This window comes from Mustela putorius, unplaced genomic scaffold (assembly GCF_011764305.1).
Source record: "Mustela putorius furo isolate JIRA1106 unplaced genomic scaffold, ASM1176430v1.1 tig00000695_pilon_pilon_pilon, whole genome shotgun sequence".
NCBI classification, from domain to species: Eukaryota; Metazoa; Chordata; class Mammalia; order Carnivora; family Mustelidae; genus Mustela; species Mustela putorius.
In genome coordinates this window covers 2,199,185-2,213,195 of record NW_025421447.1, presented here as the reverse complement: position 1 = coordinate 2,213,195, position 14,011 = coordinate 2,199,185, and the positions used below count along the sequence as shown (strand labels likewise).

Below are 14,011 nucleotides of genomic sequence, written 5' to 3'. Positions count from 1 at the left end.
CGAATTTAATAATGTGTCTGCTCTGCTTTAAAGCATTCAGAGGCCCCTAAATACTTGGGAATGAAATTCAAACTCCTGGACATGATTTTCAATGTCTGAAATCCTCTCCGATGTCATTCTTGCCCACGTCCCCTCGCCTCTGCTCCAGTCCTACTGAACTGCAGTCTGTTCTCACATGGCACCATGTTCTTTCAAGTCTCTGGGTTTGAATGCACTGTTTCTCTGGTCAGAAATACCTGGCCACACTATCCTTCTCTGCCTTGCCAGCCCTTCTTATCCAGAATTACCCAGCTTAGCTGTTCCATTTTCAAGGCTCTCCTAGGGGCACTCTTGCCAGCTTGTGCAGGCCTCTATCACAGCTCTCGTTACTCCACAGACCCAAAGCCTGGGTTGTAACTGTTTTTTTTCTTTTGCTCTCTTCCTAGTTGTGAGTTCTCCAGAGCAGTAATGGTGTCTTATTTTAGTTTCTTATTTTGATGCTCTGATCACCTTTTCTTCCAATCTGATCCTTTCTACATATTTTATGTAGTTATATTTTGAATAGGTAACACATTCGTCTGCCTAACATCTGCCATTCAGATGTTACAAAAAGCTATATAATGAAGTCTCCCTTCAACTGCTGTCCCACTCCAGTGGTCCAATCGCCCTCCCCAGAGGCAATCAACATTATCAGTTTCTTGTGAATACTTCTAGGGATATAAATATTTCTAGACATAAAAACATATCTATGGTTCCCCTTTTATACAAAAATGTTATCATGTTCTACAGACTATGCTGTACCTTGTTTTCACTTATGTACTGTATCCAGGAGATCATTTCATTTCAGCACATAAAAAGCCTCCTTATTCTTTATTTTCGGTTTTCCATTGTGGTTGTACCCTAAGTTAATGAACATTGGGTTACTTTCAGTCTTTTGCAAATACAGATAATACTGCAATGACTCTCTTCACAAAAATGTCACTTCACACACAAGTGTAACAGTAGAATGAATTCCTAGAAGTGGGGCTGCCAGATCAAGGTGTACGTGCATTTGTGAGTTTTACCATGTCATACTGCCCTTCATGGAGTTTGCAGATTAAATCTTCTTTATCTTTGTATCCCTAACACCACTGCAAAGTCTAGAACAGAGCAGGCATTCAGTACATTTTTTTTTTTTTTGGTCAAATAAACAAACGAAAAAATAGCTCTTTCAGTGAAAGCTCCCGTTTTCCTTTCTTTGATGTCTAGTGGAAAAAATCTATGCCCATATAGAGCTCAATTCAAACCAAATGATTGTAGAGTATTACTGTAGAGCAAAATTCTTATTATTTCAACTTGTACTATTTTCCCTATTTGTGCAATTGATATACTTCTTCATCAGGTTGGTTATAAAATAAGATCATACTAACTTCTATGTTCTAATATAATAGCTGAATCCTTATCCCACATTTTGTGAGATGTCTTAATTATTCTACTACTCTCTTCCCCCACATCCTTCCTGAGCAATTACTAGAAGCCCGTACACAGTCCACAAATTCTTTCAGGTCGTTGCTTGTTGCTTTTATATGTCATCAGACCTCTCTCTGCAATGAAACTTTTACTGCCTTTTTTTTTTTCTTTTTAAGATTTTATTTATTTATTTAGTTGAGAGACAGAGAGAGTGTGGGGCAAGGGGAGAGGCAGAGAGAGCTGGAGAGAGAATCTGAAGCAGACTCTGAGCTGAGTATGAAGCCCAACCTGAGGCTCAGTCGAAGGACCTCAAGATCATGACCTCAGCTGAAACCCAGAGTCAGACACTCGACAGACTGAGCCACCCAGGTTCCCTGCTTTTCTTTTCTTTTTTACACTGTGAATCCCTGTAGCTCCTACTGGATTGTTTACTAGCTCTATGGATTCTCTACGCCTGTTTATTCATCTATAAGTAGGGCACATTATAGGATTGTGAAGATTAAATAAAATTACAGATGTAAAGTGCTTAGAACAGTGTTGGGCACATAGTAATGTTGAGAGAAACAGCTCTTTATGGGTCTCTCATGCTTCTACCCATCTTCCGGGGTATGCCAAAAGTGCAAGACCCTGACTGCTCTTCACCAGGGTCAATTCTCAAGGTTGCATTTAGAGTGAGCAACTTTAAGGAAAGAAGTAATGTCTCCCTACATGACAGAGAACAGGTTTGTCATTGCTTCCTATGAAAAGGCAGTTTTCCCCCAACTCAGTGTTCCTTGGTTGTGCACAACCAAGTAAGTGCACAGCCTTCATGTGAGCCCTTGTAAGACCTGGGGGAAGAGGAATTGACACAAACGTGCTGAAGCTCATGTTGCTTCCTGTGTGGTAATAGCCCTTTGTCTCCGACCCAGTAATTCTGTGTCTTTTGTCAGCATCCACAAAACAGTAACAGACTAACTTATGTCGAGTCACAGACATCAGTCAGGAGGGTAAACTGAAATACCAGACTCCAGTACTAAGTGCTTAAGTAAGCTATTTTCATTATTTTGGTTCTTGCTCTTCTTTCTTGCCTTTGCTGGGCATTCTGCACACTCTCTGTGAGTGTGCATTTGGGTAGGTAGCTGAAAAGCATCAACTGGGCCATTGGCCAAGAATTCTACAGTGCTGTTTGGGGAAACAAAATAAATCAGAAATAAAGGATAACTTCAAAATCATTGCCCAATTTAAATTATTACTTAGCCCCTCTAATATCCAGTTCTAAATCGCTGAGACTGTAGTTTTCTCTGCATATACTTTCTGTATAGTTGGAGTATAGTTTTTATATAGTTGCAATACGTGAAAGTTGCGAAAAAATAACCGGGTCTTATTTCCTGTTAGCTAATAGCTGAATGAGTTTGGGCTCTCTACAGTTCAGTTTCCAAATAAGTGAAATACAGAAATGAATTCATGATCCACTCAGCTCACAAGGTTGTTGGGGCCACGGAATAAAATAATGTATGCTAACACAGAAGGTACTGAACAAATGAGTTGTAATGATTTAAGGTTGCAACTTAAGGCTGTCGAGTCACAAACATCAGTTTATCCTAATATTTTGCTTTAGAGGCTACAAAATGAGTTCTGAAATGAAAGAAGAAAAAACTTGACCGTATGTCAACAGTTGGAACAGTCCGCCGCACTCGATGCAGTGTTAGTCGCCCAAACTACAACTCCCGTCAGGCTTTGTCCCCGAACTGCGTCACACATAACCTCCGCTCTGCCCCGGGCCCTGCCCTCACCCCCGCCCCCACCGTCCAGAAACTACAACTCCCAGGAGGCGCCACGGGCCTAACCGTCCGTTTTCCCCCCGCCCCCGGCCTCCCCTTTACCCCCTCCGGCGGCTCTGTGACGGACTTGGGTCCCGCGGGCGGCGGAGCGGGCGCGCGCGTAGGGGGTCGCGCGGCTGCTGAACAGGGCGAACGCGCGCGAATAGGGAGTGGAGGCGTAGGGGGGCGGCGGTAGGGCTCGCTCGCTCGCAAGATGGCGGACGAGGACGGGGAAGGGATTCACCCCTCAGCCCCTCACAGAAACGGGGGTGGCGGCGGCGGTGGGGGGTCCGGGCTCCACTGCACCGGGAACGGCGGCGGGGGAGGCGGCGGCCCGCGGGTCGTGCGCATCGTCAAGTCCGAGTCCGGCTACGGCTTCAACGTGCGGGGCCAAGTGAGCGAGGGCGGGCAACTGCGGAGCATCAACGGGGAGCTGTACGCGCCGCTGCAGCATGTGAGCGCCGTGCTGCCCGGGGGAGCGGCCGACCGGGCCGGGGTGCGCAAGGGGGACCGCATCCTGGAGGTGTGAGTATCTGGGCGCCCGCCGCCCCACCCCACCCCGCCCCTCCGGCCGTCCCTGCCTCTCACTCTACCCCTGTCGAGCTCAGGCCCCACTGTCCCCCCTCCCCCCCTCCAGCCCCGGAACCGGCCCTAGGGACTCCGTTCCCCTCAGGCCCCGCACCTTCTTGGGGTTGACCCTTTCACCTCCCCGCTCCTTGGGTTTTCGCAGCGCGCACCTCCCTCCTTGTAACCAGTCTACGTCCCAGCGCCCCCTCTGTTTTTACCCCTGCCCCCATTCTTCTGCCTTCTTTTCGGCCCCGTTGCTTTACCCCTGGGTATGCCGCTCTCTTCTCCTTGCTGCCCTCATAATGGACTTCTGTCCCCTGCTGACGGAATCTCCTTTTCTGACCCGGCCTCTTTCGTGTCCTCCCCAAGTTTTCATCTTAAGCATCGTAGTTTTTGTTCGCCGCTGCGGTCAACCCTCATGGACCGTCCCTCTGTCCTCTAGACGAAGTAGGCAAACCTGTGATCTGCTCCCACTTTTCCTGCGGAAATATCATCCCTCTACTGCACTCCTTTTGCTTTCCTTAGTTACTCTCTCCTGTGGTTAAGCACCCCCTCATTTTTTCTATCCTGCCTTGTGTCCCTTTCCCCCCCTCCCTTTTGGATTCACACTCCCAAGAGTGTACCTTCTTCTCTGATCCTTGCTTGCATGCCTTTGTTTTTGTTTTTGTTTTGGTGGTGGAGGAGGGTGTCTCTGACACTAGTTTCTTTACACTCTTGTGTAAAGAATATCCCATGTCACGCAGGCATTTCGAATCTAGTGTCTACCATTTCCATGTACCTCTGTGAGCATCCGTATTCTGAGCCCCCCCCCCTTTTCTGATCTTCACTTTTGCACCATACTCCTACTTTTTAGTCAGGATTATGGTGGATCTCTCCTTCATTCCTGCTTCCCCCCAAATTATGCTCCTCTTTCGGGTCTTTGACATCCTTACTTTATTGGGGCATGCCCTTTCTATTCTCTCTTACTACATCCTCTTGTGATCCCACGCTTGAGTTTATCCTATTCTTTATCTCCTCCAGGCTGCTTTCACTTCTCAGTTTAGGCTCTTGCTGCTGCTGCAACCCATCCTCTTCCTACTGCAGCCCCTCCTCCTTCATACTCCTTCAACCTTACTTCCTATTGCATCCCAGAGCTCTGCTGCCTTGTCTTCCTGTGTTTCTGTGCAGACCTCCTCCATCACTCTCATCCAGGTTTTACCCTTGGTGCCTTTATACTTTGTATTAAAATTTATATAGTGATTGCTGGTTGACTCTCATTACCTCCATTCTCCTCAGCAGTCTTCAATCCTGTATCTCTTGCGTTCTTACTGAACCTTATTTTTTCCACACTTTTGCCCTCTCCCTCAGTGCTTGGATTTGTCCTCATGAGGTCTTTCTCATTTTTTATAAATGTTATTTTAGTTATAATTTCCACAACTTTCAGTCTCTCCTGTAGGAAAACAGTAGGTTTGCCGAAGTTTTCAAAGAGGTTAGTATCGTGAGGATCTAGCCTAGTTGAGGAGTCCCTCCCTTTTTATTTACCTCATCACCCCTGCCCTTATCCTCTACACACTTTCTCTGTGGAATTCACTCATTCTGTTTACTCTTACCTTCCACCTGAAGAAAGAGTAGCTCATCAAAATAATTGTTTGGAGCTATTTAACTTTCCATTTATGTTTTCTTTTTCCATTAATGTTCTATGTGCTCTTTTTTCTTATTCTCTGGTGATACATTTTTAATCTTTGGGGGCCTGGGCATTCAGATATAGAATGGAGTTGTGACCAAAATTTGTTTCATACCTGGGCATCTAATTCTATTCTTTCTAGATAACTAAAAATCTGTGGTTGATGTTTTCTTCTGATAGAAGCTCTTGTAATTGTCATTTTCCTTTCCCTTTGGAAGTTAACTTTGGATCCAGGTGTTTATCTTTAAATTTAAAATTGAAGTATTTATTTAAAATTAGAAATTCATCATAAAGTTCTACATTACTCTTTATAAGAACTAAAGGAACTAAAAAAAAAAAAACTAAACCACAAATAATTCTGTAGATGACTACAGCTAACATGATCAACCATTTCAAATATATATGTGTGTGTATATTTATATGTATATAGATATATATATCAACTAACAATTTTATAACAGAATCTTGACATAAATTAGTTACTGTAAGGAATACTTCAGATGATCCCTTAGGACAGATGGAAGGACTTGCCTCAGGTCCAGGTTCCAGGCTAGGCCCATTCCTCTTCCTAGAGAGAAAACATTGAATTTTGGTGCATACGTGGTGGTGAGTAGGGACTTTGTCTTAAAAGAGACAAGAAAGTGGGCAGGACAAAAGAATGCTCTTTGCTTAGAGAACCTTACTCTGGAGGGTTGTGATGATCAGACTTTTTCCTGGCAATGGTTTCTCACCTTTCAGTTGTATTTTGATTTCCAAATTCTGTAAAGCTTCTTTGCTATCGTTGTGGAAATGGTGATAGTTGGAACACGGAGTCAGGCAAGTTGTCAAATTGAGACTTCAGCTCTACAGCCTCTTTCCTTCTTCCAAAGTCTTTATCTTCTCCTTAGGTTTTCTTGTGAAGGAGGAAATCAGCAATCGAACAGACACAGTTCTTGAGGGATATCTATGTCTGTTACTTGTTTTGCTTTTGTTTAGGTTGATGCTAATTTTCCTGTAGCATTCTTTAGGCAGCACTCCTTAGAGCTTTTCTTTGTCTCCTACAGGTTCCTTAAACCTCTTTGTTGCCCCAGGAAAGTTTTGCATGTTACTGAAGTGCCAGGTGGGATCAGGGTTAGGCATAGGTAGATTATTATTGTGTAGACATAGTTTGCATGAAGTCATAGGTGGATGTCTGGACCTTGATGATTGCTGTTTAAGACTTGTCCCTATTTTAGATGCTTTCCTGCTATACACAAATTATTCCAATTTTCATATATTGTAGTCATTTGGGCAACTGATTGAGTTGTGAAAAGAACTGAGTAACTTTGAGATTTAAGGGACTAAAGTCTTGGATAAGAGTAAGAACATTGATTTCTTTGTATTTTAAAGTCTGTCTTACAAAGGTCCTGTCCTCATTGAATCTTAGAACAGTCATTAAACTAAATTCAGTATGAATCAGTTTGTCCTTTTCCCTTCAAAACTGACTAGATTCTAACTGCTTTGCAAAGAGTCATGTTGCGGGGCGCCTGGGTGGCTCAGTGGGTTAAGCCGCTGCCTTCGGCTCAGGTCATGATCTAAGGGTCCTGGGATCAAGTCCCACATGGGGCTCTCTGCTCAGCAGGGAGCCTGCTTCCTCCTCTCTCTCTGCCTGCCTCTCTGACTACTTGTGATTTCTCTCTGTCAAATAAATAAATAAAATCTTTAAAAAAAAAAAAAGAGTCATGTTGCGGGATATGAACAAGCCCTCTGGGCTCTAAATTTTACTTTAGATGGAAAATTTTGTGCTAGCAATGTTAGTCTCCACTTTGTAATTTTTCCCAGTGTAACATATATTGAATGTTTCCCTTTGATGTGTATATACCTGGAGGGATGGTTTCAATAAGTAGAACCAAAATGCACATGTCTTTGCACTAATTATATAGTATGTGCAGTAATATTTGACTTCAGGTTAATTTTCTTAAGGTTAAAGTATTTCCAAAGGCTCTTGACTGATTTCTTGAGAGGTGCCCATAGAAGGGTTATAGTTGTGGTACCATCTTTATTTTTAAGTGATTAGGCTTATCTGTTGAGTAGTTTGTTTTATCTCTTTGGTATTTGGGTGGTGTGGTCTTTAATAAGCATGGACCCCTAAGATTGCTTGCAAGCATTTAAAATCCTGGTATATTTGTGTGGGGTAGAGTTTATGCTTTTCCTCTTCATAGTGTCAAGATAATCTACCCATCGACTTTCCTTTGTTAAAGTTACACTTGCTCTTAGCCAAAAGGCTGAGAAGTGATTTCCTTGTTAAAGGGAAAGAAAGAAAAAAAAGAAAAAAAATTAAAGCTGTATATATATCTATGTCTATATAGATTTGTTTATTGGGAGTTCATTTTATAGGAATATCTCATGGCCATTCCTTTTTTTTTTTTTTTTTGGCTTCATTTAATGTGAAAGTTTGGAATAAAGAGGTTGGTGCCACAAGAAATATTTTTACAAGTTACGTGTGAGTCATTTAATGTTGACTGCTAAGTACCTTCTCAGGAGCTGCTTTCTCAATTATAGATGAATTCTATTTGGCCCAGATTTTCCAGGTAGATTTTAGAAATGATGTTTGAAGTCCTGGTTATTGATCAAAGGAAAATTTTATGGTACTGATTCTTATGCTTTAGTGAACATAAAAATCACTGGGTGTGTTTGTCAAAAGTATCAATTCTTGGGCTCACACTTTAAGGGTTATATATGATTCAGTAGGTCTTGCATGGGGCCTAAAAGTCTTTATTTTTTTACTCCCTTTGCAACCTATGTACCCAGCCCATACCTGGAGCAACAGGTTCTAGGTCTTGAATTCTCAGTTCATTTTATCTTCGTGGTTATATTGAGAGTTATGAGCTAAGACTATACTAACAAATAATGATTTTTTTAGACTCCTGAACTCCAGCCCTTAGAAAATCAATTCAATAAGATAGTAGACTATTATATCTGCTCATTTAGACTTTATTGAATCTTTCTAAATGTTGTAATAAAGGTATGTGGTGAAGGGTTAGAACAAGTTAATAAAATCCTTATATCACTTTGCACTTTTAAAATTTTTATCTTTATTTTTATTTATTTATTTATTTATTTTATTATTATTATTTTTAAAGATTTTATTTATTTATTTGACAGACAGAGATCACAAGTAGGCAGAGAGGCAGTCAGAGAGAGAGGAAGGGAAGCAGGCTCCCCACTGAGCAGAGAGCCCAATGCGGGGCTCGATCCCAGGACCCTGGGATCATGACCCGAGCCGAAGGCAGAGGCTTAACCCTCTGAGCCACCCAGGTGCCCCTTATTTATTTTTTTTATTTGACAGATCACAAGTAGGCAGAGAGGCAGACAGAGGGTGAGGGGAGGGGAAGTAGGCTCCCTGCTGAGCAAAGAGCTGGATGTGGAGCTTGATCCCAGGACCCTGGGATCATGACCTGAGCTGAAGGCAGAGGCTTTAACCCACTGAGCCACCCAGGCACCCCACACTTTCTTTAAATTAAAGATTTATTTTAGAGAGAGAGTGAGCGAGAGAGGGCACAAACAGGAGTGGGGGGGTCGGTAGGGGGAGAGAGAGAACCTCAAGCAGACTCTGCTGAGCACAGATGCGGGGCTTGATCTCATGACCCTGAGATCATGACCTGAGCTTGAAAATCAACAGTTAGACATTCAGCATCAAGAGTTGAGCAGTCAGGTGCCTGGGTGGCTCAGTCAGTTGAAGTGTCTGCTTTTGGTTCAGGTCTTGATTCCAGAGTCCTGAGATTGGCAGGGAGCCTGCTTCTCTCTTTCCTCCCTGCTTGCTTATGTTCTCTGTTGCTATCTCTCTCTCTTTCAAATAAATAAAATCTTTAAAAAAAAAAAAAGAGCGAGAGAGAGAGAGAGACATTCAACAAATTGAGCCACCCAGGCACCCCTCACTTTGCACTTCATGTAATGTGTTACAATTTGCATAGTATTTTTACATTTGATCTTTACAACAGCCTTGTGAGATAGGGAAAATATAAATTCCTTGAGGATAGGGACTACATATACCCATGTTGTTTCCCTAGTCAAAGGTCTAATGGCACATACAAGGTATTATTCAGTAAATATTTGTTGAATGACTATAGGAGTATTATTTGTCCCTTTTTCATAAGAGAGGAAATTGAGTATTGCAGTAGTGAATGTTAACCAGAATTAAACCCAGGTCTTTGGATTCTAAATCCAGTATATTTTCCACTTCTTTGTTTTCTCAGCTATTTTTGGCTGTTAATAGTCAACTATTTTTGACTGAATGGTCCCTTAAAATTCTTTTTTTTTTTTAAAAGATTTTATTTATTTACTTGACAAAGATCATAAGTAGGCAGAGAGGTAGAGAGGCAGAGAGGCAGAGAGAGAGAGGGAAGCAGGCTCGCGGCTGAGCAGAGAGCCCGATGCGGGCCTCGATCCTAGGACCCTGAGATCATGACCTGAGCCGAAGGCAGAGGCTTAACTCACTGAGCCACCCAGGCGCCCCGGTCCCTTAAAATTCTTAAAATTCAGTCACATCCCTATAAACTTGAATAGCATTTGAGCTTTGGTTCTGTTGTGAAATGTAACTGTCTTTTATCATTATTTACCCTGTCTCTGATTGTTAAATTGGATGGGTTACAGGGAACCAAAATGGCTAGTTGTTGCTCTTGTTTGTTGATACTCTTTATTGGTTAGCAGTGAAGAGAGCCTGATATAATCATAATTGCAGTCCCAGGAAATACTTTTAATTCCCTAGGTAATTGAGGTAGAAAACATATAAAACTAAATTTGAAAATAGCATTTATCTTCCTCTTGGAAATCACTTCCACAACACCGCTGTTACCAGGAAAAGATCTGTTGTTAGTAACAAGATTTGTCTGGTTCATATAAATTATTATGAAGAAGGCTTCTCTTCAGCCCCCACTGACTAGTTTGTTTCAGGTGAGGGTTTGTTACCATGCTCTCAAGGATAATTATTTTTTAAGGTAAGTTCCATTGGGAGTAATTTTTATGATAAGCAAAGAGACTCAGTTGACAAGCAGACAGTTAAAATTTATGATCACTGCCCTGTGCTTTGGGAACGTGATGTGTGGTAAGTTTTATTCATTAGATGATGGTATTACTGACACAGTGGATAATGTGGTGGTTTAGGTTAGAGCCAATTAGAATTGTTCTTTTTGACTATCAGCTATATAGATTTTGAGCAGTTCTCTAAAAGCCTGTGTAGGGGTGGTATGATTCAAGCCCCACATGTGGAAAAAAATATTTAGGACTTTTTTTTAAAGTAGACTCTAGGGGCACCTGGGTAGCTCAGTGGGTTAAGCCTCTGCCTTTGGCTCAGGTCATGATCTCAGGGTCCTGGGATTGAGCCCCGCATCGGGGAGCTTAGCGGGGAGCCTGCTTCTCCCCTCTCTCTGCCTGCCTCTCTGCCTACTTGTGATCTCACTCTCTCTGTCAAATAAATTAAAAAATAATAATCATAATAAAAATAAAAAGTAGGCTCCATGCCAAACATGGAGCTTGAACTCATGACCCTGAGATTGAGTTGCATGCTCTACGGTCTGAGCCAGACAGGTGCCCCAAAAATATTTAGGCAGTTTTAAAATATCTTTTTAAAAACTTGCAAGTCTCTGTAAGAGATCTATTTTATATTAGAACCAATAAAATACCAAAAAAACCCATCTGAACCAAGTTTCAATAAACAATATTTAGTGTTCTTGTGCTCTCTGGCATTTTTTAGTCTGTTCAGTATTTGAGAGTTTTTTGTTTTGTTTTTTGAGTGCTGATGGTGATCCACATGAATTTCATGACTATTAGGTTATGATCCACAGTTTGAAAAGTAGTGATTTAGGGTATCGTTTTTCTGGTATGGCCCACTAATATCACCCCATCTGGTTTAGCAATTAAGCACAAACTACGTGTAAATTACTGTTAGGCTTGTATGAATCACAGAGTCCCTGCATCTCTGCCCTTGAGAAGTTTAACACTGCAGTGGGGTAGTATACAATTTACTGTGTGTAAAGCAAATGAATTAAGGGGAGATAAAGAACACAATGGAGTTTAAAGGAAAGAGTGATATGGTTGAGATGACTGGTGGGTAGATCGGTCACAGAAGGCTTTTTAAATTGTGATTGAAGGACAAGTCTAATTTCAGTAGTCAGAGAAGGGTGAAGGATTTCATAGGCTGAGGAAACTGTGACCAAAGGGAGGAGGATATGAAAAGTTCTTGGGATAACAAGAAATCTAAAGTTGCTATTTGTAGACAGTTGGGCTTGAAGTTAGATCAAAAAGGGCTTTGAATCCAAAGCTATGAAGTTTGGATTCTGTTCTGTTTTTGAGGTCAGAATATAATTATATGTGCATTGATACCTAGGACTCCCTGTGAATTTAGTTTTTATTTAATTATTTACCCAAAGAGGTTGAATAACTTCCAAGGCCAAAGAGGAAAATCACTATTAGAATTAGAAGAATTTCAGAGCATCTAGTCTCTTGGGCTATCTTATACTGTATAAAGAAGGGAACTAAGAACAACTAAGCTCTAACACCCATAGCTGGGAACAGCTGGTGAGGAGCTGGTTGCCTTTAATTTGTATAAGTTTTACTTCACAATCTAGCCTAGCTTGTCTAATATATCCTTCTCTTTTTAAGTTTTTTTTTTTTTTTTTAATTTATTTATGTATTTGGGAGAGAGAGGAGAGGCAGGGTGAGAGGGGCAGAGGGAAAGAATCTTCAAGCAGACTCCATGCTGGGTGCAGGTTTCCATGTGGGGCTCCATGAGGATCTGACAACCCTGAGATCATGACTGTAGCTGAAATCTAGAGTCGGATGCTTAACCCACTGCTCCACCCTGGCCTCCCACTTCTCTTTAAGCTTAAAATGAGTGTACTTACTGTTCTGTTCACAGTTGGTAAGTTTGATCCTTACATGCTACAGGCCCACTGTGCTCTGCCCTACAATGTTCTGTTTTAGCTGTTCTAAGAATTCCTAGTCTGTTCCTCTGATTTGAAGATGCCTCCTTTAATTTAAATATTTGGTTTCTGCATATAGCATACTGTTGGGAGTTGAGGGGACTGAAGACAGACAGCTTAATATAGTACTAAGATTTATATGTGCTGTCTACATTCAGAATGAAAATACATCTTTAAATCAGAATTGGTGATGACCACAAAGTAAATTTTTGCTTTCTGTCTGTAATCTGAAGGGTACTTCAGGATTAAATTGTGTGATATGGTTTTAGTAAAATGCAAGGTAGTATGTATGTAGTCTCTTGCTGTTAGTTTGCTCCCTGCTAAGCAAGTAAGGTTCTCATGGTAATTGAGGAAATAAACCTATCTGCAAGGTATTGAAGTTGCAGAGTAAGAAATTGTATTTGAGTATCCTTATAGGTACTTCCTTCCATGAACTTAAGTTATTATAAAAACATCTTTTTATTTTTAAAGTTTTTATTTTATTTATTTATTTATTAAAAATATTTTATTTATTTATTTGACAGACAGAGGTCACAGGTAGGCAGAGGGGCAGGCAGAGAGAGAGGAAGAGAAGCAAGCTCCCTGCTGAGCAGAGAGCCCAACTCGGGGCTTGATCCCAGGACCCTGGGATCATGAACTGAGCCAAAGGCAGTGGCTTAACTCACTGAGCCACCCAGGCACCCCTAAAGTATTTTTTTTTAAAGATTTTTATTTATTTATTTGATAGAGATCACAAGTATGCAGAGAGAGAAGGGGAAGCAGGCTCCCTGCCCAGCAGAGAGGCCACCTCTGTCCCAGGACCCTGAGATCACGACCTGAGCCGAAGGCAGAGGCTTATTAACCCACTGAGCCACCCAGGCACCCGCAAACACCGTTTTAAAAATGATTTATTTTTGCTTAAGCTATCTAAAAGTGTAGGTTCTTGTGTCAGACCTCAGAGCAAAACTAAAATGACAAATCTATGTGTTCTGTGGACTTGAAACACAAGTAATTAGTTTACTTCTCTTTGGAAAAGTACAGAGTGTCTGCAGAGAGTCAGCTGCTTGTGTGGATATTCTCCCAGCTGTGTTCAAGCAGCTGATTACTTTTAGAGAACTATTCCAGGAGATTAACCAGGAAGTTGTTTTTTTCCCCCAAATACTGCAGTACTTTTATATTTATATGTCTGTCATGTTTTAGTTAGGTTTATTTAGTATGTTTTTAAAAATTGGTATATTGGTTAAATTAATTTTTGGTGGTCTTGGAAAATGTGAAAGTTTTGGAAACTTCTTCCACTTCTTTTGCTGATCAGTTTAATCATTTAATCATCTATAAAGTTTATAACTTGTAAAGTGTGTCGTTTGTCTACTGAATGCATCATGGGTTACTTAATTTTTTTTTACCCAATGTTACTGTCATTTTGATTTTGGTAAGGTTAAAAACTACTTTCTGGATCTGTTTTCTCAAGATATGTAACTTGCATCTCTCTTTACTTGGAAACAGCAATGAGTTTTGTTCTCTGGCTGGTATTTTGAATCCAAGGAAATGTGACACTTATTTATGAGTTATGTGCTAGTAGATTATTTTAGATTTCCCTGCCTTACCCAGTTATCCTTTATATTGCTGATTCAGAAAAG

At 41.2% G+C, this 14,011-nt stretch overlaps 1 protein-coding gene across 1 annotated transcript in view; it reads left to right on the top strand.

Moving 5' to 3' along the window:
* Positions 1-3,224: 3,224 nt before the first annotated feature.
* SNX27 (sorting nexin 27) overlaps positions 3,225-14,011 on the top strand; it is a 66,415-nt gene continuing 55,628 nt past the window's right edge. The window contains exon 1 of the mRNA XM_045083070.1: positions 3,225-3,752. Coding sequence (XP_044939005.1) covers positions 3,442-3,752 — 311 coding nt within the window. The 5' untranslated portion in view covers positions 3,225-3,441. The remainder of the gene's footprint in view (positions 3,753-14,011) is intronic.